This window comes from Rhinolophus sinicus, chromosome 3 (assembly GCF_057876585.1).
Source record: "Rhinolophus sinicus isolate RSI-liver-muscle chromosome 3, RSI-T2T, whole genome shotgun sequence".
Lineage (NCBI taxonomy): Eukaryota > Metazoa > Chordata > Mammalia > Chiroptera > Rhinolophidae > Rhinolophus > Rhinolophus sinicus.
This window is the reverse complement of record NC_142503.1, coordinates 90,983,546-91,010,168: the sequence shown is the minus strand read 5'-3', so window position 1 is coordinate 91,010,168 and position 26,623 is coordinate 90,983,546. Positions and strand designations below refer to the sequence as shown.

The following is a 26,623-nucleotide window of genomic DNA, read 5'->3' as shown; positions in this document are numbered from 1 at the left end:
TCTGGGGACATAATATTCAGTCAGGAGTCACTGTGGAAGTGCTTTTATTGGCAGTAGGGCTGGACGTACAAAAAATTCTCAGAGCTGGGACAAGGCAGTCACAAGTATAGATGATACCAAGAGTGAGGAAAGTAGATGGCTCAAAAGAAATCCACGTCATCTGGAGCATCCAGGTCACGGTATTCCACAATGGCCCGTGGGTCTCCACGGACCATCCTGTGAGATAAGAAAGAAGATGGGATGAGAGCTGGTCCCAGTCTGAAGAGGGCCAGAAAGCTTGGATATCTTAGCTCGTTCTTACCTGTTGCGAGGTTTCCCAGGATAACCTCCCTGTCCTCGGAAGGCATCATAGTTCCCTCGGCCAGCACCATAGGGGGCATGGGGATAGGGAGGCCCTCCTGTGGGGACTGCAGGACGGACAGCACCAGCTATGAAAAAGATCAGTGTCGAGTTGAACATCTATGACCTCAACTACACCTTGGCTGTTTTCTTTCTCCCAGCCCCTCACAACCACCAAGCCCTTTCAAGTCCCTCCTGTACTTACCTCCATAGCCCAAGATGGGAGGCCGGGGTTGACCATAGGGCATCAGGCCCTGGGGAGTCTGGTGTGGGTAGGGGAGTCCCGGGGTCAGGCCTGGGGGGAGTACAACACGAATAGGGACATGAATTACTGCGGCGGGGCGGGGGGGGGGGGGGTTTGCAAACAACTGACTTAGGAATATGGCCTCAGAGTGGAGCAGAAACGTTTTTCAGGGGACAATAGGATATAGAAACAGGAGTCCTTGCATAGTCAAGGAAGAGGGAAAGTGGCACACCCTCATGGATCATATCTTACTCTGGGCAGGGCCAGGTGGCTGAGCTGGCTTGATCTCAGGCAGAGCTGGGCGCTTGGCATCAGTGAGAAAGTTGTTAAAAAATGCCACCTCCTTCTTCACTTCCTCAATTTTCTCTGCATGTTTGTTGAAGATATGTTTGCGTACAAACTCAGGGCCCTGGGTGGAGAGAGGAGAGGGTCAGAGTAGAGTAAGCAGTTCCCTTATTCCCCAGACCCCATCTGGAAGGACAGTCACCTTCCCCTCCTACCAATCACAAATGAGCAGTATCCTGGAGGTAGATTCCTAGCTTCACCCCCTCCTCCCACCCATCTCACACACAACTCTAACATCTCAGACCTTGAATTTCTTGCCACTGAGAGGGCAAAGCCACTTATCCTTGCCCAGTTCTTGGGTGTTAGAGGTGACAAACTTTTCCACTTCCTGCTCAGGGTCTTTGCGACCCATCTTCTGGGCCTCTTCCTCTGATAGAGATTCCCGCACACTCAGCAGTGGAGTCAGCTTTTCCTCAAATGTCTTCTGCCACTCTAGTACTGTGGTTTGGGAACAGAGACAGCAGGTTGGAGAAGGGAGCCAGAAGCTTCAAGGAATAAGCAAGGAGGGGACAGAGCACTGCTCCAGAGTAGAAAGGGAAGAAAGGGGAACCAAAGGGGACTCAGCCAGGGGACCTCACCTTCTCCATGACTGATGCGGTTGGGTGGCATGGGCCCCCGAACATGGATGATGCCACATCGGTTGGGCATTTCATCCTCATTGGGATACTCGCATGTGTTATAATAATCCAGGGAATGCACAATGCGCAAATAGAGGAGGAGTTTGTCCAAAACCTAAGAGAAATGAGAAGCCGTGAGTTCACCACTCTCGCCCCTTTACCGCTCCAAGCCAGGCTCTTGTTCATCCCACACTGTTCTCACTGGCACCTTGATCAGCTTCTCATCCCGTTCCACGTTGATCTCCGCTGGGTTCCCTTCCTTAGGAGGCTCCTCAGGCGGGGGGCCCCCACTGCTCCCCAGTAGCTCCTCCTCCTCAGCACTCACTTCCTCTATCAGGTAGTCAGTGATATTCTTCAAGATTGGGTTCTGAGAAGGCAGACTCTGGTTGGGAGGGAGAAGAGAGCCAAATGAGGCAGAGAAAGACCCTTGGGGTAGGGAGCCTAGGAGCCTCTTTTGAAAAGGCAAGGTGAGGGGGAAGGAATTCAAGGCTCACATGGCCCGGTACTGCTGCCTTAGCATTTAGCTTCATGTTTATATTTGTTCTACCCTAACCCACAAATAATTATACCCGTCTGTTCTGCTGGAAGATAAAGATGCTGCATAGAAAGGCCACGAGAAGGTGGGTATAAGGGGTCAATGCTACAGATCATGTAAGACCAGAGGTGCCCACAGCAGATGAGGGTATTAGCTGCTTTTTGAAAAAGTTCTCTGGGGAGTCACTGACTGTTGGCAGAGGAGGTGTCCCAGGCTCGGAGGCCCAGAGCTGGGTCCTGTCATCCAGCGTATGGATCAGCTTGGCTGCCAGTTTGATGTCGTTGCGCACTATCTGCTTGTGTTGGGTAATGCCGTTAATATTGCGGACACGACGGGTCAGGTCTCTATTTACGCCAGGACTCAACTCACACTCCCGGAGCTGCAAGGAACAGAAAGCTTACCAACACTTGCCCAAGAAGCAGCAACTCAAAGACTGCTCCTATGGAGAGCACCAGTGATTAAACTGTGAGCTCCCTGAGGACAGGGACCAGGTGTGGCCACCGTAATAGTCCCGGCACCTAGCCCAGAGACAACAGTACACAATTAGCGTGGACAGACTGAATGGATGAAATGGGGCAGAATGAATGAAGCAATTCATGAACAAAGGAATCAGAGGTTGTGTGGAGAGCCACACCTTTTCTTCCTCAAAACAGTCCCATTCCCAGCACTCACTCGGATATTCTGCAGGTTCCAGCAGATCTCTTTGATGTTAACACTGCGGTCAAATGTCACCCAGCCACGACGGAAAAACCTAAACAAGAAAGAAAACGTCAGCATCATCCTGGGGTGGAGGTGACGCTGGCCATTAACCTTCCCCTGCACCTTTTCTCCAAGGTATCTAGGGTCACACTGCTCTCCATTCCTCACCTCCTCTCAGGCTGGGGCTCCGACAGTGCCACACGCATGAAGCCTGGATATCTTTTACAAAGCTGGAAAAGCAGAGGAAGAGACACCTTTAGTGATTCAAAGGATTTACTCCTTTTTTCAATCCCCATGTCCTCAGAACCCTAAGGAACTGCCTTTGAGTCTTTACTTGTACAAGGGAAAACCAACAAAGAACTTAATAATAACAGCACTTGAAAGCAAATGGTGCAACCAGGAGCAACCCTCAAAAGGCATTGGCCCATGGGGAGGGGACCTCCCTATTAAAGAAATAGGGGTGTGTGTCATAAACAGTGCCTGATTATCTTCTCCCCACCTCGCACCTCCCGACCCCACCCAAGGATGGAGCCTGAGTGTCATCGCTGCCCCCAGTGCCATTTTCCACACTCACAGAAATGATCTCAGCCCGGGAGATGTTGGGTGCGATATTGCGCATGAAGAGAGAGCAAGTCTTATGCAGGGGCCGGGGTTTACATTCTGGCCCTGGAACATCCTTGGGCTTCTCCCTTTCCTCTTCCTTGGGCTTCTCCTTTTCCTTGAGTGCTTCTTCTATACAGGAAGTGGGGGGAGTTGATGAATTTTTATTGATTTTGGAGAGGATAGAGAAGTTGTCAAACTCTCACCCCACCCTAACTGTGTCTACCAAAAGGCCACCCTCCCGTGCATTTCACCAACCTCTCACTTCTTCCACTCCTATTCAGTAGGAAGAGAACGGACGAGCAGCACAAAATAAAACCTACCAGCCTCCTCCTTCTCCTCAGCTTGGCCACTCTCAGACTCTGACTCCGACTCGGACACGCTGCCTTCGTCAAAGCTGTCGTCACCACTGTGCTTCCTATTCCGCTTCTTGCTACTCTGTGGGAGTCGCAGCAAGAGGAGGTGAGCCGCATGACCAGGACCCTCGCCCTGACACTGACCCCATGCAAGAGATTCCCTACCTTTTTGGCTTCTTTCTCAGAGTCTTCTTTCTTCTCTTCCTTGTCCCCATCACCCTCAGATTTCTTAGTTTTGTCATCACTAGAACTGTCATTTTCAGCCTACAGGTAGACGCAGTCACTGGGATGTCCATCTCCCCATCAATCTTTATTAGAGAGCCCCTCCCGCCCTCCACAGCTGACCCAGAAGTTCACCTCTCCCACATCCAACACACAATCCTCTAGTTCCAGCTCCTGGGGACCCCACCACCAGAACAGCTGTCCCCTCTCCCCGATGATCACAGGCAGCACCCAGACCTGTTTGCCATCTTCCTTCTTGTCTTCCTTCTCACTGGCCTTGCGCTCTCCATCTACCAGGCCTGGCCCAGCCCGGCCTTCCTCCTTCTTGCTGGGCTCCCCAGGCTTTCCTGCCTGTTCTTCCTCTTCCTCCTGTTCCAGGATGCGTAGATCATTCTCTGTACCTCCTTCCATCTTAATCACAGCTACCAACAAAGGGAACAGAGGTTATAATCCAAGGGCCCTGGCCTTCAGCCTCTGGCTTTCTATCAACCTACTTCTATTTCTCAACAAAGACCTTGGTCACCAGACACCCACTGTCCCTCCCAGTCTACACACCTGCATCCAGCATCTTGACAATGGCATCAGCTTTGTCTATGTCCAGGAGAAGATTATCAAACCAGCCACTCTCCATGAGGGACAGGAACACCCTCAGTCGGTTTTGCAGGGCCCCCCGGGCCTCCTGCCGACGCTTCCCCACCTCATCTGGGTGGTACTTAGACCGAAACCTATCAAGTAGGGAGGAAAAAGACAAAATAGTCACTGGAGGCCAGGGCCAGGACATGGGGAGGGGCCCAGGAAAATCAGGGCTTAGCCCCCATCCTCACACCCACAAAAGGTCATAAAAGCAGAGAGACTGGGAAAAGAGGTGCACTAGAACCACCCAATACCCCTAAAGGAACCAGAGGTTATGCTCTGAGATGATCTGGGGGAGAGCCAGGAACTAAGAGTTCTGGATTTGGGAAGAGTAGTGACTATGGGAGGGATGGGGTGGGGACAGGAGGGACAGGGTTGGAGAGGCAAATTGATTGCCCTAAGTCTCTGGGAAACATTAATGTAAAAAAGTATAGTTTCCCCAAGCTTCTAAGGAAGGCTAAAGAAACAGTAGGCCCCAAAGAACCTCCCTCTCCTTGCCAACCCCAAACTAGTCATTAAAAGGACTGCTCCCACCAGCTCCCTCCATCCCTAGTTGGAAGACAGAGGGAAACCTGAAATGTACCAGATAGGAAAAGCCATAAAAGGCAAGATACCTTTCTTCCCCCCTTGGGAAGATAAGCAGATGGTTAAGGGACAGGGACAGACCACCAAAGGAGAACCTGAAATGCCCTTATAACCTCAGGTACTGCCCACAGGGAGAACAAGAGAGGGGTGGGGTGTTAGGGAGGAGCATGAAAAGAAAACATTTAAAATAGGACCTTGGGGGAAAAAACAGGGAATTAGGAGATGAGAAAAAGGAGACAGTGTGAGAAAGTCCCAGATAGCAAAAACAAAGGGAAAAACTGAAGACCAGACAAGAGAAACTGGGGGGGGACAGAGAAAAGAAGTGTTAGGCAGGGAGCAAGAACAGAACAGAGACAAGGGAGAGAAAGGTACATGAGAGTAAGACAGAGAGAAAAAAGAAAGGGGGCAGTGAAAGACAGGACAGAACCGCAAGTTGAGCATAAGAGGAAAGGAAAGCCGCAGGCATCACCTCCAGGATCTTTACCTTGGCCGCTTGGTCAAACAGAGCTCAAGATTTAACTAGCGTGCCCAGGGCCCATGCTGGCAGGTGGGCCACCGGCTGGCTCCTGGCTGGGGTGTCCCGGCCGGACGCCCCCGCCGCGGGACTCCGCGGTGGGGGCCCTGACTGACTAGCTGCCTGAGCAATCACATTCAGCTAAGCTGCTGCATTGTGCACAGCAGTGCCCTGCCTGTCTGCCTGGCCGGGGCAGCGCTGCTCAGCCCAGGGGCTCATGTATGGTCTGGGTATGGTGGGGGTGGAGGTGGGTTTGCTCCGAGCTCCGTCGATGAGCGGGTGTAGTTCCCAGTTCTGGCTCTTTTCAAGGAGGAGGAGCAGAAAGAGGATGAGGAGGAGGAGGAGCAGGAAGGGGGGAAAAGATGGTTGATTAAAATTAAAACATCCACAAAAAAAGAAAAAAAAGAAAAAAAGATTAAAATTCTTTTTCTGTCAAATGACCCTGAGATCTTTGCTTTTCTTGTCTGAATTCACTCGTTGCTTTTGGGAGGATGCCATAGCCACAGAGGGTCCCGGCGATCAGGGATGACAATGACCCAAATCCGGCAAATGGGAAGCAGTCTGTCTGCTGCCCCCAGGGAACAGGTGGCTCTGGCCAGGTGCCTGGAGGTGTCCCACTGACTGAGGACAGTGGGGAAGGGAGATGGGTAGGGGGCTGTGGCAGACGTTGAAGTGAGGAGGAGAATCCATCAGCCAATGCTGTTGTACTTCCCATCCCCCACCCCCCAGGAAGTTCTGGATTGGGGAAAATGGGAAAAGGACAGGACTGCAGGCTCCACTGGCAGGGCCAGGGGAAACATGCTAGGAAAAAGATAACAGGAAAGTAGGGGCACTCACCACTCCTCATCCTTATGAGCCAGGAAGAAATCCTGCATCTGCTGCCTTCGAAAATCCAGCTTGTAGTCATTATAGCGCTTAACTGCCTCTGTCTCATCCACAGAGTCATCCAACGATAGGAGAAACTCCTTAAAGGTCTTCATCACGGGTGGTGGCACACCCAAGTCAATCTCTGCGATGCTGCCCAGCCTGAGGGGGGCCCGGTCAGGAAGTCTTGGTTGTGGGGGAAGAGGGTGGGGGGATGGGGGGGCCGAGGTAGCCAGCTGCCCCCTTTCTTTGCCCACATGGACATCACCCCAGGCACCACCTTCTACCACCCCCACAGGCAATCCTCTGTGTGCCTAACTCACTTCCTGCCAGTCTTCAGCAATCCCAATCCATCCCAAGCCCACCAACTCCCTTCTCCGAAGAACCCTAGAACCCCAGGTCTTTACCTGGCCTGGATAGGTAGAACATGATGCTGCATGATGTGGACGTCTGGGTGGCCCCAGGGCTGAGGGGGGCCATAAGTTGGGCCCCCACCCCCCCCAGCATAAGGCATCTCATAGCCACTGTGGTATGGGTCAGAGCTGTGCTCATCCCTGAGGGTGGGGGACACAAAAGTCAGACAGAGGAGAGAATCACCTCTCCAGAACACGGAAGGCGGGACAGACGGAGGGGGGCATATGGAAAGTGATCACCCAAGGGTTTAAAGGGACCAAAAAAAAATGGGTTTATAGGAAGTTTGAGAAAAGGAAATGACAAAGAAAGATCTCAGCAGAAATGAGGGAAGACAGAGAAACTGTTGCCATCTCACCAATCTCGCCTCATGCGCTTCTGCGGGGGGCTGAGCTCATGCCGGGGAGGAGAGAAGCGCTCCCGCCTATTGCGGTCATAGTCACGATATTCACCTCGACTGCGGCGCTCCCGACCACGGTCCCACTCTCTGGAGATAAGAACAAGTACCAGTAAATAAGACACACGTGGCTATCCCAACGTCACACTCCTAGACAGGCCCTTTAGTCTGTGACTAAAAGGACAAAAGCCTAAAATTATAGAACTATTCTCTAAATAGAAGAAGACTCATGCCTACTTCCATCACTTCAGCCATTACTCACAAACTGATGGCTCTCAACTCTTTCTCCAGCCTGAGCACTAAGACCATTAACAATCCCCTACTAGACGGTCACTGTCACCTCAAATTCAACATGTCAGAATTTGACCTATAATTTCCACCAGTATGGGCCCAATTTGTTTTCCTCCTCCTGTTTCCCATGTTCAGTATATCACTGTATCACCATGTATCCAGTTATCAAGTGTCCTCCTTGCTACTACTTTGTTATTGGCTTGTTAATTCTCTGCCTCAAAGCCTATCAAAGCTGCCCTCTGTCAGCCCCGGGTCATTTCTCCTAAGTGCAACACTGGTTCTGCTTACCTACCTCTGGTCTCTTCGCCCTTCTCTATAGTCAAGTGCTCTTTCTCAAACACAAATCTGATCATGCCACGCCCCTGCTTAAATACCAATGCATAACACTGTTCAAAACCTTGGTTTCCGGCTGTCATTCCAGGTTCTCTACCAGTCACCAGCTGCACCCATCCCCATCTCAAAAATTTTAAAATCCTTTGCTCTAACCTAGTGGCTTTCCAAACTTTTTCGTCTTAGTATCCCCTTACATTCTTAAAAATTATTGAAGATTAAAGAGTTTTTGCTTATATGGGTTGTATCTATCAATACTTACTATATTCAAAATAAGAACAGAAAAAATACTGATTCATTTTGAAGTTGTATATTAACGTAAATTACCCATTTTTATGAAAAATGGCTATTTTCCAAAAATATTTTAATGAGAAAAGTGGCCCTATCTTTACAGTTACAATTTTATTTTTCAAGGTCTGGCTTAACAGAGACAGCTGGATTCTCATATTTGCTTCTATAGTCAATCTGTTCTGATATGTTGTTTGGCTGAAAAATATGAAGAAAATCTGGCCTCACATTGATATATAGTTGGAAATACTTTACGGAAATACTTTAATAGCATTTTCAGATAACTGAGAATGTTCTTTGATACCAACCAAAACTTGAGAAGAGGTAGTTTCTGAAAGCCTGGTTGCACCATTGAATCCGAAACATATCAAGGAACATTCTGTACTCTGCTACATTAGAATCCATTGCTCTATTTTACTCTTTGAATGGATCTCGACACATCTGATCACATAGTATCAAAATCATCATATTCATTAGTAGTACTACCTATCTCCTCAGAAAAGTCTTTAAGTAGTGGGCAGCTGTCAAGCTCACATTGGTAGATATAAGTTTTCCAAAATTCAGTTTTCCCTAAAAAGTTCCACTTCCTCATTGGCAACAAAACCGACAATTTTCCTTGAAGTAACAGGTTCTCTAGCTTGTTTTCAAAAAAACGTCTGCCAAACTTAAAAAAAAAAAAAAGTCACGGGATATAAAGTATAGCACAGGGAATATAATTAATAATATTGTAATAACTACATACAGTGTCAATTGGGTAATATACTTATTGGGGTTATCACTTCATGAGATATATAAATGTCTAATCACTATGTTGTTTTGTATACCTGAAACTAATAAAATTTTTAAAAAAGAAAATGTCTGCCAAATACCCAAATGGGAACAGCTGTTCTAACAGTCTTTCATTCAGGTTTAAAAAAAAAAGGCAGCCCACATACCCACACACACACACACACACACACACAAAAAAAAAATACAAAAAAAAACCCGTTATTCAGCTCACTTCTCAATCCCACAAATACTCTTCCCAAGATAACCACTGTACTCCTATATGCAGAAGCGCTTTATGCATACTTCCCATTTGTCATGTGAATTAAAAAGATGTATATTCAAGAATCCAATTTAATAAAAATGTAAAGTTTTACTGCTTCATCGAGGACATTAAGTGAAACTAGCTTTTTTTCTTCTCCCTATTTGGTGCCACTGTCTTGATTTGTGCTAAGGCTCCAGCACTTTTACCCATCATTGTTATAGAACCATCAGTGCAAACGTCAATACTATCTTAGTGTTACTATAAGAAATAATTGTAACCTCACCTACCCCCTAGGGTCTGTGGACCACATTCTGAGAACCACTACTCAAAAAAACTAGAATAGGGGCCGGCCCGGTGGCTCAGGCGGTTAGAGCTCCGTGCTCCTAACTCCGAAGGCTGCCGGTTCAATTCCCACATGGGCCAGTGGGTTCTCAACCGCAAGGTTGCCAGTTCAACAACTTGAGTCCTGCAAGGGATGGTGGGCTCCGTCCCCTGCAACTAAGATTGAACACGGCACCTTGAGCTGAGCTGCCTCCCGGATGGCTCAGTTGGTTGGAGCGCGGGCTCTCAACCACAAGGTTGCCGGTTTGACTCCCACAAGGGACGGTGGGCAGCGCCCCCTGCAACTAGAAATGGCAACTGGACCTGGAGCTGAGCTGCGCCCTCCACAACTAAGACTGAAAGGACAACAACTTGAAAATGAACGGCACCCTCCACAACTAAGACTGAAAGGACAACAACTTGACTTGGAAAAAAGGCCTGGAAGTACACAATGTTCCCCAATAAAGTCCTGTTCCCCTTCCCCAGTAAAATCTTAAGTGTCACACAAATGAGACTTCAATTTAAAAAACAAAAACAAACAAACAAAAATACTAGAATATGTACTCTTTTCTGCGCATGTTATATCCACAGCTCAAAGCTGTTCACACCACTTGTGTCTAGGGAATTCGCACTCATCACTCCAAGTCATGCTATGCATGGCTTTCCTGTAGCTCTCCCCAGCACACCACTACTCTCCTCCCTTAAAAGATCTGTTCTCTCAATGCTTACCATCTTTATGAAGATCTCTCATATACTCATTTGCAGCATACACCCCAGGCTATTTTGCCTCCCAGACCATAAGCTCAAGGGCAATAACTACATCTTACCCAACTCTAGACTTCAGAAAAACACCTTTTCTTTTTTCTTAGAAAATACCAAGGAAAACAAAGTGCCACAGTCTTCACAATGAAGAGATACATTGACTTACAGACTGAATGATTCACTAAATTCATTTTTCAAAACCATAATGAATGAATAAATGCTATCACAATAAGTCACCGCAAATTCTTTTTTGATAATCTGTTTCCCAATCAAGTCAATGCCAAATGCTCACTGATTAGGTATTTGTGACACCCCTTATATCAAAAAAATCTTAAACTTGATTACTTTGTTTGAAACCACATCAGATGCTTCTTAATGGAAACAACATAACTATAAATTAACTCAAGAATATCCCAGAAAGTTAATCACTAGCAGAATCAAACCTAATCCCATCAATGTCAAACTCAACCATTACTGTCCACAGAATTTTCTGATTTTAGGCAAAACAAATTACAAGAAATTTAATCATACTGGTCTGACCACCTCTCCAGTCAAGTCGATTCTATAATATTACTTTTTCTGAATCAAACTTTTTGAGGTATAATTTACAAAACAATAAAGTGCACACATTTTAAGAACGTTTCTAAATACTGCTTTTCTACACTCAATCTTTCTTAGCTCTATTGCTTTGACCTTCCAGATATTTCAAAAATCTTTGGCAAACAGGTTGAATGAACCACATAAAAGTCAAGTAGGAGCGATTTCAGATGGTTCGCCTTAATAAAACTGTAAGTGAGATGCAATGAGGGTGGAGTGCTACAGAATGAGACGGGGGACAAAAATGAGGAAAAGTGTCTCACCGGTCATTCCAATCGTCCCCTCGACGTCTTTCATCTCTTTCCCGCGAACGGTCATAGTCGCTGCGCTCTCTTCTAAACTTGTCCCTGCGCCTTCGATCGTACTCGTCATCACTGTCACCCATGGCGCGGTCTGAGGAGGCCTACAGCCCAGACGGGGTGGTTAACAATGACGAGGGGAGTAAAAGGATCGCCCCTCTGAAACTGCACACCCGCCTCCCCTCGCAAAAGCCAGCCATTCGCTATCCCCGCCATCCTAAGCCCTCTTCCCCGGCAAGGTGGTCGGCCCAGACACTCCACTCGCCCCGAGGAGTCCCCCGCCCACCCCAGTCGGCCAGGGCGCGTCTCCCCCCGCCCGCCCGCCCCAGCCGGTGCGCTCCAGGCTCCTCCCCTCCCCCACCCGTGAGGGGTCGCGGCCGTTAGTGTCGCGCTTGAGCTGCCTGGGTTCTCTGGGCGACCTGGGCCCGCCCCTTGCATCGGGCACGCGATGAGGACCGCGTAGAGCGTGAGAGGGAGATGTAGGGCTCTCAGCTACCTGGCCAACGAAATGCAAAGAAAGTGAGATAGCGGAGGATGGGCTGTGGGCGCGCGCCTCTCGCGCTGCGCCTGCGTCACTCGCGGAAGGGCGCTTCCAACCACAAACTACTCCTCGAGCGGCCCTAACTAGAACTAAACCAAAGAGGGAAAGGCCGGCAGCACCGGAGCATGATGGGAAGGGACAGGGACCCGCAAGTCTCGCGAGCCTTTTGAGACGAGAAATGCGCCACCGAGAGTAACTACGGAGGCCGGAAAGGACCAGGCGCAGCCTGAGGTGGGCGGTGGAGTCCTCTGAGTGAAGAATTTCCTCCGGCGGAGGTCGAAGGTCGCACTTCCCCGGAAGTGTCCGGTTCTGAATCGGGTCGTATCTAGCTGTTGTTCCCCACCACCTTGCTCCGGGCACCTCCGGACCTCAACCGGGGCCGTTCCCCCCTCTCCTCTCGCAGGGCAGGGGCTTGGGGAATGCGGGGTTTAGCGGGATAGAGGAACCATTTTAAAGTATTTCCCACCATTTTGTGCTCCCACCGGAGATCAGTCTTTATTGGTGCCTCGGTATGTTTTGCCTGCAAAACCCATTGTTCCTGGTCTAATTCTGCAAAGGAGGCTCCTCTTGTAGGCAAAACTGGCAATTCTCAGCCTCACCCCCAACCAGTACTTTGATGAGATACGCAGTAGGTTGAGGTCTTGATAAACAGGCAGTACCTGGTTTGCCCCAGATTAAATGCAGCGCCGCCCCAGGTATAACACCAACTCCTTGTTCAGTGAGTTGAGTATGAAGGCGTCCTAGGAAATGCTGCCTCCCAGGAGCATGCTGCTGCCTTCCTCCCAGCACTGAGAGGAGGGGTGTCTTTATACCAAACTACATTGAAGAGTATACAGTCATTCCTTGGTCTCCACAGGGATTTGGTTCCAGGATGCCTGGGGATACCAAATCCGCGGATGCCCAAATCACTTATATAAATGGTGTAGTATTTATATACATACATATTTATATACGTATATCCTGTATGCTTTAAATCATCTCTGTAGTATAATAAATACCTAATACAATGTAAGTGCTATACTGTACTGTTTAGGGAATAATGACAAGGAAAAGAATCTGTACCATGTTCAGTACCAAGTGCAACCATGGTAGGCCTAACTACATAGTACACATAGAACAAATGTAACTTTTTTTCTGAGTATTTTCTATCCCCGGTTGATTGAACCCAAGATAGAGGACGAACTGTACTAGAGTTGCAAATAATTGGACCAGGGCTAAGAAGACCCAGGTTCTGCCACTTGGGAACCAAGCAATCTGGGGAAGTCACTTCTCAGTTAAAATTAGTCACAATAGGTATGCTTGTGTTGACTGCTGTGAGAATCAGATGAGACAATAATAGACTCGAAAGTATTTTATAAACTCTTGGGAGATTATTATTTCATGATTGGAGGAAGAGAAAACAGCATTTAGTGACAAAGTTGTAAAGGTAGATGTCAGGGAAGGTGGTCGATGAGAAGGAAGAATGCAGCAGTTGCTTCTAGGAAGACTCAGCAGTCAGTGGTGACGGTGGCTGAGAGCTCCTGGATGCGCCAGGCGCTGCAGGCCTTGCACAAGATGTGCCCATCCAGCGGATAGCAGCCCTGACACTCACCCTCAGAGGAGAGCAGCAGCCCACACTCCTATTAGGAAAAAAGCAACAGCTTTCCATCAGGCCCAAACCCCTGGTTTCTACCATACCCAATATCCCCAGGCCCCAAGAACCCCTATAACCCCTTGCCCAGACCCCCTGACCTCGCACTTGTAACAGCCGATGTGAAAACTGCGATCCAGAGCAACAATTCGCACAGTCTCCTCCTGACCTGGCTCAGGCATGATGGCCCCACCACACACTGAGCACCGTGGAGCAAACTTCCTGGTGTAGAAGGGAACCAAGGAGGTTGTCAAGCCCCAGGTTTGAAGGGGACTAACAGTAGAGCCCAGAGAAGATGAGACGTGGAAGGGGAACAGAAGAGCCCAGAGGTATGGTCTTGGATTTGGGGGAAGAGAGTGATGTTAATGAGAACAAGGCATGGCAAGGGTGAGAAACAGGAGAGGCTGGTACTGGGACATGAAGAAGAAATGAGGAAGACAGGAAAGGCCAGACATCCTGAGACAAAGGTGGGGGACCCAGCCTGACCTGTGGAAGTCCTCGATGCAGTGGATCTGGCTGGTGGCATCCACTGTGAAAGGGATGCCATCGAGGCCACGATGGCACACCACACAAGTGAAGCAGCTTGGGTGATAGGCCTTCCCCATAGCCCGCAGGATCCGGTCCAGGATAGGTTGAGAACATGTGGAGCACTTCTCCAAGGTGGCCTGTTGGGAAGGAGGTCAGAAAGGTCAGGGGCTGGGGAGGCCCACAGCAGCCCTACAGGCATCCTGCCAGCCCACCCATGTTTATGTAGCCCGCTGCATGTGATTTAGTGCAAGGTGGCCTTGTGCAGATCTGAGTGCAAATTCCAGCACTGCAACTTCCTGAACAAGTTATTTAACTTCTCTGAGCTTCAGTTTCCTTCAGTAGTAATATCTGCCTCACAGCATGTTGTGGGAGTTTAACACACTCCTTTAACTCTAAAACAAAGGCCTCACATTTATAAGGGGCTGTTGTCCTTCTCCCCAGCCTGGTATTTAGCTACCTAATTCCTCCCTTCTTGTTTCAGTCCCCTAACTTTGAGCCCTCTTCCTCTTTGGGATTTGGACATCTAGTTCCCACCTTAGATGGAAGCCCCCTGCCTCCTCTGCTGATTCCAGCCTCCAGCCCCACCCACTCACCACATAGCAGCTCTCACAATATGCCCTCCTCTCCACGGCATAGAAATGTTGGCCCCGAAGCTGGGCCTGGCACGTAGAACACACAAAGCAGCTAACATGAAAGATGCGGTCCAGGGCCACAACCCCGGCCCCATCCCCAACCACATCTTCTCCGCAGCCACCACACCGGCCTGGGGACAGGGAGGGACAGGGTCAACCTGCATAGGTCAGGAAGCCAGGTCTGCTATCCCTCTGTCTCTCCAGCCCCCCACCCTTTCCAGCCACACTCAGACTTAGCTCACCAAAGTACTCCCCACTGGGCGGGTGGCTCATGTCATGCACCAGCTTCTTGGTCAGCCTCTCAAGCTCCTCCTCGGGAGGCTGGCTCAGGGAGACCTGGGAGATGAGAATCAGAGGTTCAGCCCTACCTCTAGCTCTCGATGCTGTCAAAATACCTGAGGGTGACCAGGCAATTCCACCCAAAAGAGCACTCGCTGAAGAACATGTCATCCCAGGGCCCAGGGGCATGTCTCGAGCTAGTGTGCCACTCCAGCCCCCTACCTCCTACTTTTCCTGACCTGCCCCACATCCCCAGAGGGGTCCAGAGCTCTGGCACCCCAGACATCTGACAACCAGGACTTAAATATCACTCCCACCCCACCCAATCAGTGTCCAGTTGTCTGTGAGGACCCCAAATCTCAGTGCCTGGGGCTTACCTGGGGCCCATACCTGCCTCCTCTTCCTCCTCCTGCAGGGATGGAGACCCCAGCAGCCTCCTCTTTACCCCCGGGCCCTGGCTCTCGGTGGCTCCTATAGCCAGCCCCCCAGACTTCACTTCGGCCTGGGAGAGGAAAGTGGGGGCCCAGAAGGGGCCCAGAGGCCTGAGAGGCCCCCCGCCTGGGGGGGCCACAGCCTCTCACTGGCTGTGCCACCTTCACTTGCACAGGGAAGGCAGGGCCAGCGGGAGTGCTGGCTGTAGCATAGGAGGCTGGAGTGGGGCCCCCATAGGGGGACACTGGGAGCAGTGGGGGAGGAACACCACCTCCATTTGACTTCAGGGAGCCCAAGCCAGGGCGGTAGGCAGGGGGCTGAGGGGGCTCGTAAGCCTGGGGAGAAATGCAGAGGAAAAGGAGTGAGGCGGCCCATTACAGGACACACACCTGTGAACACCCCAGCCCCACCCCATGTGTGTGGCCACCAGGTAAGGGCTGGTTTTTGACAAAGGCCCACCCTCAGAGAAGCTGACAACCCAGAAGTTCTGGTGGCCCAGCGCCTTCCATGCTGGCGTCACTTACACAGAGGGGAAGGTGAAGGGGCGGTGGGCTGAGTGGACAAAGAAGGGACAAGGCTGAGAAAAGGGGGGCAGGGGCAGGGGCAGGACAGGGGGGTCACCTGCCGGTCAGGCCTCCGAGGAGCATGACCACGACCCCCATCCAGCTCAGCCAGCATGCTGGTCAGAGAATCTATCTCAGCATCCAGACTTCCTGGGCGCTGGGCCCCCCTGTCTAGGGGGGGGCCCTAGGGATAGAGCAAAAGCAGGGAGAATGCAAATCACATGGCCTCCTCTCCCGCCCTGAATGCCCCCCAACCCCCCAATCCCAGTTCTCACCTGCGAGCGCTGGGGTGTTCCATGGCAACCCACCCAGGCTGGCCCCAGATCCTCGGGCCCCCCAGGGACCTGGTAACACTGCTCAGATGGGAGGGGGCAAAAATTGACCCTGGGGTGGGGCTGGAGTGCTGGGGTGAGGGAAGAGAGTGAAGGTGGGGATGGGGAAGGAGAAAAGGGTAACACTTGTGGAGGACCCTCTCAGGTCCTTTTCTCCCCTTCCCCCCAGAACCTGGGGTCTGAGAATGTGGCAGGAGGCAGGGAGGGCCGAGAAAGGGCAGGGGCAGCTGATTTCCAGCCTGGCTTCGGGGAAGGGGCGGCAGGGGAAAGCTCGGCGGGAGGCAGGAGCCCGCTGACGGGTGGCTTCCTCCAATGCACAGGGGTTGCCTTACCTGCTCCGTGAGCTGGCGGCGGCCCCAGGGCGCCTCGGGGGAGAGCTCGCCCCAGAGAGGCTCTGGCGGGCTCTGGCTGCTTCGGGGGGAGCCAGGTGGGCCCCGACATGGCCTAGAATGGGGGACTCCAGACAGCGCGTTCAGGGTCCCACGGAGCCCGAGGCCTCTGGACTTGACCCTTTCTTCGGTCGCTCACCTCGTTTGGGACTCCAGGAAAGAAACTTTTTCTGGCTTTTTTTCCCCTTCCTCCCTAATTTGGGGGACGGCCACGCCCCCGTGACGTCACCGCATTCCTGGGGGAGGGTCACGTGGCCCCCTAGGCCCTAAACCGCGTTCTTCCCCGGAGTCAGCCCCCTCCTGCCCAACAAGGAGGGCTTTCCACGGGAGCCCGTCTGAGGGGACGTGGGCAGCTTCCATTTCCACGAGTCCCCCAGGCCTGCTCCCCAAGTCCTACACGTGGCCACCTCGCCTCTGGGACATTCCAGTGCTCCTGTTTCCCACGTCCCCTTATACAGACGTCTCCCTCTTCCAGTCCCACCTATCCCATCAGTAGTGTTCAGCCAGCAGTAGTGTTTTGGTCGTTTATTGACATTCAGCAGTTAGAAAAATAAAACAACAAAAACATCACAACCTCACCGGTCAGTGAGTCTGTTGGGCAAAGGGAGACTGAGGTAGCCTAGACTCACAAGCGGAGACCCAGCCCCCATCAAGGCACCGATTAAGGGAGGGAGGGGGCAGGGCTGACTCCCTCTCCTTTGTGGCAGGGACAGTTTCCCTGCATTAGTGCACCAGGACCCCTCTCCCAAAGACAGAGAGATGCCCCAGCCTAGGATCCCCTAATACCTCCACCTGGCTCTGTGTCCCACATGCAGGGCAGGCCCAAGGTGGCCCTTCCCCTCCTCATCCACTTATCAAAGTGGGCCACCAGACCTGGACACTCTACTTCAGGAATGGAGCATCAGAGATCAGTGCAAGTGACAGGGGTGACACCATGAATGAGCAGCGTGGGACCCAGATCTCGGCTCAGAATCTCCAGAAGTGCCAGGTAGCGAGGGTAGCGAGCAGGATCAGCAGGTGGCCGAGGCAGGTATAGGAAGGTGAGGGCAGTGGTGGGCCCCTCCCTGCCATCCCCACTCTCAGGCCCCCCAGGCACTCCTCCTCTGCCTCGCCCCTGCTGGGCCCGAACCAGGGCGTTGGCGCTGCATGCCAGGGCCTCTGCCTCAGCGTCTCCCCGCCTGCCGTTCACAAAGTCCCCTTCCTCCTCCTCCTCAGGCTCTCCGGAACCAGCCCCATCGCCCCACACCACCTCCTGCACCTCAGCCCGGATCCTCAACTGGCTCAGCAAGGCTCGGAGTCGCCCCTCGGCCGCCCCTGGGGCCTCTCGAGGCCCCAGGCACAAGAAGATCCGTAGCCTGGCACTGTGCCAAGCAGGCACCATGCCCAAGATGGTTGCCATCTGCAGCAGGAAGAGACCACAGACGTCCACATAGCCGGGCCCACCCCGGGGCCGCAGAAGGTTGAGGGGCCACACATCCACGTGATGGGGCAGAGAGGTGCCCCCAGACCCCCGGCTTAGCCGCTCAGGGGGCAGGGCCCCACAGGCTCTCGCCAGAACCACATTCTTGTTCATCTTGAGGGCATCCGCTACTGTGGCCACGTAGTCCTGGGGACTGAGAGCCCGGGGACTCCCAGGAGCCCGGGGTGGAGGGAACAGGGTGCTCAGGGCTGGGGACCCACCCTCCTGGTTGCCCTCAGCAGACTCAGAGAAAGCCGGGTCTGTCAGGAAGTGGTCCTGAGGTGCAGCATCATCGTAGAAACCCAGGACCAACGTGTTTGGCTTCATGCCACCTGGGGACAGAGGGGGGAGGTGGGAAGGAACCGACAGGAATCAGACTCACCAGCTGAGTTTTCACCATGCTATACACATCCACTCGTACACACTGGTGGCAACATTGGGTATGACATTCCCACTGTGCTTGGGCTCTTAGGACAACACTATGCATGTTTGCATGATGACTTTTAGTTTTCCCACATTTGCATGCATTTACTTGACTTATCTCCATGACTAATCTCCCCTGTTTAAATAGGCAAAGAAATTCACCTTAAGATTATTTTAACTAATGAGCACTTTTAGTGGCAGTAGGATGCCTTCAATCCAAGCTTCTAGCAGCACATCTTTTTCGTGATGGGAGGTGAGTCTGACTCCACTGGGCAGACCAGACCCCCTAATTAGTCAAGCTCATGGCCTCAATATCCAGGGAAACAGCACCCAGACCCTGCTGGGGGAGGATGAGAACTCCAGGCTGGGGCTGTGCAATCTGTTTCCCTAATGACGGCATGTCCAAAGCATGGCGCCCGGAGATCAGACAGCTAACATCTATCTGCACACTAACCAGGGGCCATGTCCTATTGAAAGCTCTTCATGTTTTAACTCATCTGATCCTTGAAGCAACACCATGAGGTAGAGACTATTTACTCACTCCCTTTTATAGATAAGGAAACTGAGGCACAGAGCAGTGAAGTCACCTGCCCAAAGGCTCATGGTTGGTAAATACTGGGGCGACAGGTGAACACAATGTACCCAGCACTCGAGCCCATTCTCTGAGCCTCTGAGTTTTTATGTGTACCAATCACAACACCCCAAGTCCCTGCCAACAGCTCCTGGTTTTTAATTTTTTGAACAACCAATATGGAAATGGATAATTTCTCCACCCCCTCAAGAGGGCAGACTATGCAGGAAGACTCTGAGACCTCTCCTTAGACCCTTTCTCTTGAAACAAATGGGTTACCAGGAGGAAATAAAAGGAAATCTCCTTCCTTTTATTTGAATCATTTTCCACAGAATAAATTTCATGAAAGTAGTGGTCTCTTGGCATAGGTTTCCCCACAAAATGTGGGGCTGTGGAGAGACCAGGCCCTCAGCTGCTCCAGGGTCTATCTCATAATGCTTGATAACATCCAAAAACACCTTGGAACTCTAGCTGATCTTGCAAATTAAACTAATCACACCCCCTCCTGAGCATCTTCCAGGATTCTCATTTACACGAAATAGGGCAATGTCCAACACATGATCTTTACCCAGATTCTAAGTGGAGAAGGAAGCATACACTCAGAGAGGGGGCAGACACCTGTACCGGGATTAAGAAAGAAGGAGGTGGCTGAGCAAAGATTTGGAGGAAACTGGGGTGCAAGACCGGAGGCCTCAGCACTAATACAGTCACAAAGCTGGGCATCTTCCATTCCACCCAAAAGCATCAGCCTCATACACCCTCTGCATCTCTGCAGTCTCTGGGGGCCATGTGACACCACTCCCTACTTCTCTGCCCCTTTCAAGGCCCAGCTGAAAGATCATCTCATCACAATACTTTTGCTGGCTGTATCAGTGCATAGTGGTCTTCCTTTCTTGGAACTTGAGTGGTTAGAAACCATCTGTCACAGATTTGATGGGGCAGCCCCCGGCTTGAAATAATTTTCCCACTATCCCCAGAAATACAACATACTCTTTGGAATCTGTGCCCCAATTTTTGGATCAGAAAAAAATAAGTGTCACCCCATCTCTAGTCCTTAAACATCTCTTCCGAGATCTGATCACACACTGTTATCTTTGAGTGCTATGTCTTATCTGCACTAAACTGAGGGTTTGGAGTTTGTAATCTGTGGTCTAGTCTCTTGGGTGGTGGTGGGGTCACGGGTATGGCAGAGACTGACAAGAGCCACAAAGGAGGCAGAGGGGACCCAGGAAGGAGCAGCTTACCAAGACCCGAGATCCGCAGCAGATGCTGAGCCCCCTGACGCACAGAGGGTGAGAGGGTGAGGTCCACAAAGGCCTTCACTTGGGCCCGGTCCACGAGGCTCAGCCATGCCCCATACTGCGGCTGCACAGGGTCTGAGGGCAGGCAATCTGCAGAGAAGGAAAGCAGCAAATATGGGTCAAACTCATGGACTTTGTCCTTGAGTCCAAATCCCCGATTGGCAGAAGAAGAAGGTCTGGAAGGACTGTGTGCCGGTTTAAGAGTCATCTGGGAAGAAGCATGAAGCCTCTGGGACATAAAAAACACCAAGAGCTTCTGAGACTGACAGGGAAAGGAGGAATGGAGGGCAACTTACCAAGGTCTCCCAGGGTGACGTGACCCAGCACATAGAGGCCCCCCTTCTTGAGCTGGTTAGCCAACCTCAGCAGGGGCAGGGCACCCCGGGGGTTCCCCACCAGCAGCAGCAGCTGGGGCCGCCAGAACTTCACATGCTCCTTCCGGACGTCCAGCCGGAGCAGGTATTTACGCACCTGGGGACAGGGTAAGGTGGTAGGGAGGAAGGACTTAAGTGGGCAGCCCCCACTCAACACCTCTCAGACAGGAACCCTAACTCTAGCCAAGAGAAAAAGAGGCCTCCTTGTAGGGTAGGTTTTCCCAGACTGCCTCCTCCCCTCCCCACCCTCCTCCAAGCTCCCCTGACCTGGTGGAAAAGCAAGGCCTGGCTGACATAGCCCCAGCTGCTGGGGCCGCCTCGAGCAGTGAGCAGGGCAGAAAGCAGGCCCATGAGCAGCAAGGAGCCGCCAGCAGCCCCGGGGCTGATGAGAAACATCATGAGCAGGCAGGAGGCCACCCCCAGCAAGCAGGTGTGCCAGGAGAACAGACTGAAGGTGGGGCTGTAGGTAGACAGAAGGAAGGACACTCAGGACTGGCTGAACACTAGGCCACCCCACTCCATTCCCAGCCTCACCCACCTTGGTCTGAGTTCTTCCCATTCCTCCCTCTTTTTCTGGGGACATGGGCATCTTATTCTCTCACCGGAAGTTGGGGGCTGAGGCCCACTCCAGGCTCAGGCAGGACAGGTCCACCGCAGCATAGGCCACCAAATAGAAGACGGTGACCACTGCAGCCAGTGTGTTCAGTTTCCCAGCCAAGAGCACCAGCTGGACAAGGACCAAGAGGCTGGACATTGAGCCAACCCCCCACCAAATGCCGATGCATCCTGCCTTTCATTCACATCTCTCACCCAGAGCCTAAGCCCTCCTGATCCTGTGAGCGTAATCAGGAGGGGCTTAGGGTGAGGGGAAGGGCAGCTTAAAGAGGAAGGCTTACCTGTACTAGGCCCCATGAATAGAGCACGGCCCCCCAAGGGTTACCCCCTCGGGACACAACCTTGGCTGGTGCCAAGATCAGTCCTGTGCAAACAGAAATACAACAGACCCATCAGCCTGGGCCAAGCGGAGACTGAGAAAGACATGGGAGGGCACGCTCAGAGCCCGGCACAAAGGCAGGGGACAGTGTACCAAAGAGGTCATCCTGGGCCAGGGCATGAAGGATGCGGGAGGCACCGATGAGGGAGCTCATGGAGGCTGAGAGCGCTGTGGCATAGATACCGATCAACACCAGTGGGGGCCATAGGCTGATGGCGCGAAAGAACCCATAGTCCTCTTGCAGCAGGGTCCTACCGGGAGGGAAAGAGGAGGACGCGGAAAATAAATGTTCAGCCATCCAGGGGTCCTTGTGAGAACAGCGCTCATAACACTGTGTGAGGTTAAGAGCTACGCATTTTCAATTAACCCCAACCCCCATCTCAAGGACCAGATCAAGTGTGCCAGGGGGATAGACTTGGCATTCATTGGTTATCATTGGACTGCTTTGGGTTTAATCACGTGATGGACATTCCCAACAGTATACACACAAGGAGCCAACTGTTTATGGAAATTGACTAGGAAGCCATTCCCTACCCCACCCCCAAAGCAAGTACTTACAACAGTACCAGGCACGTGGCAAACGCTGGCTGCAGGCTATCTATTACCACTTAGCCAGCCCTCCCATTGGCAGCAGCAGCTCCATTTCTCTCCCATGGAAGAAACAGTCCCCATTTCCCTGCACCCCATGGACATCTGCCCCCAAGCCTGTGCTACCTTTGGTGATTCACCCCCTCCCGAGGCACCTGTCACAGGTGAAGCTGGAGAGGAAGAAAAGCAGGATGTAGATAAAGAAGGTGTAGGCAACAGCCACAATGGTCCCCAGAGGAATTGCCCGGCTGGGGTCCTTCAGCTCCCCTGGAGGGAGGTAAGCAGAGGGAGAAAGGTCAGCCCTCCACCATCCCCTACATCCATGAGCCCTCAGCACCCAGACTGAGGCACAGGGCGGCAGCCCAACACCCCCAAGAGGCAGCAGGCAGGGACTCTCACCAGACATGTTGGCCCCAGCCATGATGCCCGTGCAGCCATTAAAAAGGACGGCAAAGACGCTGGCAAAGGTCATCATGGTGCCTGTGGTGTAGTCCTTGGCATAGCCAGCTGAGGAGGGATCATGCCCAGGGAGGAGAGGGTGTCAACATCCCTACTAGTGATCCAGGCATCTTGGCCCTGCCACCCGCTCCTCACATTCCATAATCCCCCTGCCTCCCCCACCCTCACTAAGACCCCATCCCTGACCCATCTCTAGTCCTAACTCAGCTCCTCGACACCTCTTTCTCCTGCATCCTCTGTTCCTCCCTCCCTCTCATTCATGTTTCCTAAGATGCCTTCCCTCTGGCTCCTACCTGAATTCCCTGGCCCGCCTCAGGCCACCTCCAGCTCCACCTGCTTCTGCCCTCCCCAGGCCATACTCTGGTCTCGCTCCTCTCAACTCCTCTGTGATTCTTGTGTACTTGAATCACATGGTCTATTACGCTATTTAATTGTTTCCTGAATGTACATCTTATCTCTCCAACTAAACAAGTTCCTCTAAGGCAGAGACTGTCTTGCGGTCACTCTTGTGCCTGCTGGGCCAAACACACAGCAGCCAACACACACCACACAGATCTTAATTAACCTGCTCTTCTCTGGGGTCCAGACCTCCTACCCCAATTCCCTCTGACATCAGTTCTCATGCAGGGGTTCCAGGGGCGCAGCCCAGACACATGTCCGCTCCTCCCCCCAGAAACCCCAGCAGCCCTGGGCCCAGCTCACCACCCAAGTTGGCCTTCAAGGTGCTGGTGTTGAAGCCGGTGAAGTGGCCAACCTGAGGCGGCAGGGACGAGCCATTGGGGCCAGGCCGAGGGGTCACAGGGACGACCCTGGGCCCCACAGCCACAAAGCTGACCAGCACTGAGGCCAGGGAACCAGAGACAAGCAGGAAAGTGAGGAAGGAGGCGCGGGCATAGAGGCCAGCCCCCAGAGTGCAGACCCCGCCCACCAGGCCCAGCAGCAGGGATCCGTAGAGCAGATTCCAGCCATAGCCCTGGGGTAGGACCCGGAGCCCACTGGACCCAGTGGCATCTGCAGAGGAAGGAACAGAGTTAGAAGACCAAGCCCTAATGTGGGACCCCAACCACGACTCAAAGCAGGAGAGATGCCCTCTTTGGCCCACCTGTCCTCAGAAAGGCCATCTTTCCTACTCCCCCACTCAACTGTACTCCAGCATACTAGCCCTGCCTGGTGGGTACTACCAATCTTGCTGACGATTTTAGGGTTATTAGCCTTGCCTCCGTGACTAGATGGTAAGATCCCTGTGGGCCAGGACAATCTCTTGGACATCTATCTACACATAGCTGGGCACACAGTAAAAGCCTGAGAAAAGCAAACTAATGGGCCACTTTGCCCCTGTCCTGGAGAGGGCCTCTCTCCCTCATGATCCCAGAATCCCAGACCCTGCCAACCCTGCCATAGCGGGCTGGGGAGCACGGACCAGCCCCGAAGACATCAAGCACAGCCTCCACCAGCCCCAGCAGGGAGACAGCACAGCCACAGACATTAGCCAGGTAGAACATGAGGCCAATGCTGCCTCCGACCTCAGGCCCCAGGGTCCGGCTGATCATGACTAAAAGTGGAAGCAGGGGGTAAGCATTAAGGAAAAAGAAACTGAAGTGGAGTGTGAGGAAGGACCCTGGCACAAAGCACTCTGCAGCTGACCCTCCAGGTGTTGTCTCCCTGCACACACTCGGACTGTTCCCAGAGGCATTGTGTCCCAGCACAGCTACTCCCAAGCCGTATGGCTTCGCACAAGTCCCTAATGCTCTTGAGTTCCAGTTTTCTCCTCTGTAAAATGAATGCAACTTAACTGGTGAGACTGTGAGGAAAACCAAAGTGACAGCTGGAAGACACCTGGTAGACTGGAAAGTGGCACTATCATGTAAAGCCACACTGGTCACCTTCCCCATACCAGCCTGTGGCAGAGCATTCATTAGAGCTCGCCTTCCTTTTGCCCTGCCCCCCAGGGGATGCAGGGAGGGACCCCTTCCTCTCCCTACAAGACTGAAGAGCCCAGACCCCAATCCATCATTGTTAGAGGATACAGTAGGCTCCACCACCCCGCACAGCTCCATTGGTGGCGATGGCACATACAGAGAGGACGGTGAGTGCCAGGATGAAGTAGGCAACCAGGAGCATGGCCAAAGCCTGCAGCAGCCCAGCATGGCCCACTACGAACCCTGGGACAGGAATGGCAAAATAGGTCATTGGGGGCTCACCCCCCCACACACTCCACACCTCCACACCCCACCCCACTGGTCATCAGTAAGCTCCACGCCAGAGCTGAAACCAGGCCACAGGGAGCCCCCCCAAGCCCTTCATCCACCCACTTCTCCCAGGGCCCTTCCCCAACCTCATCCCAATCCCTCCATCCCCCACTGCACCCCGGTTAAGCCCGCCCCCCCCAATCCACTCACCAATCCTCAGGAAGACAACTATACTGAACATGGACAGGACCGTGGGTACCACCACACCCAGGAAGGTGGAGAGCTTCCGGGCTGATGTGCCTCCAGGCCCCCCGGCCCCATTGGCAGGGAAGGCAATCCCTTCCTCCCCCAGGAGCCGGTAGGCCAGCAGAGGAGAGTTCTCGCTGGCCATGGCCAAGAGCAGGTAGAGGAAACCAGCAATGGGTTATGAGGCCTGCACAGGAGAGTGTGCTGAATGGAAAGCAGGTCCACTGAGGCCCCCACAAAATACCTCTAAGCGAACACCCAGAAGACTCACCCAAAGGGAGAGCTGCAAGGAAACACACACACAAAGAGTTAGTGGGGGGTCACTGGCCCTGGCCACTGCCCCAACAATGGCAGAATTTAGTTATCAAGGCCCCTCCCAGCTCCTGTGGGCAACCCCTTCCGCCATGTCCCTGAGGCTAGGGATGGCAGTGGCTCTAGAAAGGGGTAAAGATCCTTTCCCTTCTTAACTAATAGTAGAAGAGGAAGCAAATCCCCCAAAAGGGAAGTGAGTTATGGGCAGGAAACCTTCCTCACCCCAGCAGTCTTAGCTGCCCCCACCTAAGCTCCCCATGTAGTCACCTAAAGGGAACAAGAAACTTCCAAATCTTCCAACGCCCCACCCTCTGTCAACCCTCTCCCTCAAGCCATGTCAAATCAGCTTCTCCTCTTCTTAGTCTCATCAGATTTCTCCCACCCACTCGAGGCTCCCCCCAAACACTACCAACCCAAACACACCCTTCGACTAACAAAATAGAAACACAAGGTGGGTCCTCTTCCCCTGCACCAGTTCCTGCCCACTTTCGCCCGGGGCGGGTAGGAGGGGGCCAAGATCTCCTTCTCCCAGGCCAAGCGCACCCCCACATCCCGGGTGCGGCAGAGCGTTCACTTACCCCCCCGGAGGACGCAGCCGCTTGAGGGTGATTTCTGAGAGCCTGGAGGGTCCGCTACCGGCGGAGGGGGCACCGGCACCGGAAAAGACAGCTGCGGCTACCGGGATGCCAGGCCCGGAGCCTGCCCCCCCCAGCACACGCGCCCCATTGGTCCCCGGGCCCGGCCCCGCCCCGTGGGCGCGTCCGGGAAACCCCGCCCTTCTCTGGGCTCTGGCGGTCCGTGAGTCTCCAGTTCCACGTGCACCCGGGATGTGGCCGGAGTTCCCCTCAGGCGCCCATCTCCTGCCGGGTGTGGGCCACGGCTCCTACAGCACCCATTACTCTGGTGCAAACAAGCGTCCGCCGCCCCGGCGGGACCCCATTCCGAGCTCGGAAGCGTCCGGAAGAGCCACTGTTGAAAGGGGCGTGTGGAGACCGATGCCCGCAGTCTGCAGGTGGGCGGGACCGCGACACCTGGCGCAGGTGTGTCACCGGGAACGCGGGGCCTAGTGGGTCCACGCCTTCAGGAGTCCTACTCCTCCAGC

General features: G+C 52.8%; 3 protein-coding genes across 9 annotated transcripts; all 3 read right to left on the bottom strand.

The window, feature by feature from the left end:
• Positions 1-27: 27 nt before the first annotated feature.
• SRRT (serrate, RNA effector molecule) lies at positions 28-11,910 on the bottom strand. 6 transcript variants are annotated; one of them, XM_019752723.3, is made up of 20 exons: positions 11,776-11,910; positions 11,244-11,383; positions 7,323-7,451; positions 6,961-7,107; positions 6,527-6,739; positions 4,513-4,682; positions 4,195-4,379; positions 3,901-3,999; positions 3,703-3,817; positions 3,354-3,511; positions 2,948-3,009; positions 2,753-2,831; positions 2,271-2,459; positions 1,754-1,927; positions 1,507-1,660; positions 1,173-1,366; positions 836-992; positions 545-646; positions 302-428; positions 28-216 (listed from the first exon to the last, which is right to left on the bottom strand). In XM_019752723.3, exons 2-20 carry the CDS (start codon positions 11,363-11,365, stop codon positions 141-143), a joined length of 2,652 nt encoding a protein of 883 aa, XP_019608282.1. In that variant the 5' UTR covers positions 11,366-11,383; positions 11,776-11,910; the 3' UTR covers positions 28-140. The 6 variants fall into 6 exon arrangements, with proteins under 6 accessions (XP_019608282.1, XP_019608284.1, XP_019608285.1 ...); XM_019752725.2 differs by having other exon boundaries at positions 545-634; XM_019752726.2 differs by having other exon boundaries at positions 6,527-6,715.
• A 1,258-nt stretch (positions 11,911-13,168) lies between these two features.
• On the bottom strand, positions 13,169-16,808 carry TRIP6 (thyroid hormone receptor interactor 6). The gene is made up of 9 exons (XM_019752782.3): positions 16,549-16,808; positions 16,160-16,287; positions 15,943-16,068; positions 15,267-15,656; positions 14,853-14,946; positions 14,572-14,741; positions 13,937-14,115; positions 13,552-13,672; positions 13,169-13,439 (listed from the first exon to the last, which is right to left on the bottom strand). Exons 1-9 carry the CDS (start codon positions 16,655-16,657, stop codon positions 13,308-13,310), a joined length of 1,449 nt encoding a protein of 482 aa, XP_019608341.1. The 5' UTR covers positions 16,658-16,808; the 3' UTR covers positions 13,169-13,307.
• A 307-nt stretch (positions 16,809-17,115) lies between these two features.
• On the bottom strand, positions 17,116-26,236 carry SLC12A9 (solute carrier family 12 member 9). Of its 2 annotated transcripts, XM_074328354.2 has the most exons (14): positions 26,100-26,236; positions 25,174-25,492; positions 24,802-24,936; positions 24,195-24,326; positions 23,477-23,785; positions 22,715-22,822; positions 22,471-22,582; positions 21,821-21,978; positions 21,630-21,712; positions 21,336-21,460; positions 21,001-21,193; positions 20,656-20,830; positions 20,303-20,449; positions 17,116-18,396 (listed from the first exon to the last, which is right to left on the bottom strand). In XM_074328354.2, exons 2-14 carry the CDS (start codon positions 25,352-25,354, stop codon positions 17,507-17,509), a joined length of 2,748 nt encoding a protein of 915 aa, XP_074184455.1. In that variant the 5' UTR covers positions 25,355-25,492; positions 26,100-26,236; the 3' UTR covers positions 17,116-17,506. The 2 variants fall into 2 exon arrangements, with proteins under 2 accessions (XP_074184455.1, XP_088652871.1); XM_088796745.1 differs by lacking the exons at positions 24,802-24,936; positions 25,174-25,492; positions 26,100-26,236 and having other exon boundaries at positions 24,195-24,795.
• Between the last annotated feature and the right edge of the window lie 387 nt (positions 26,237-26,623).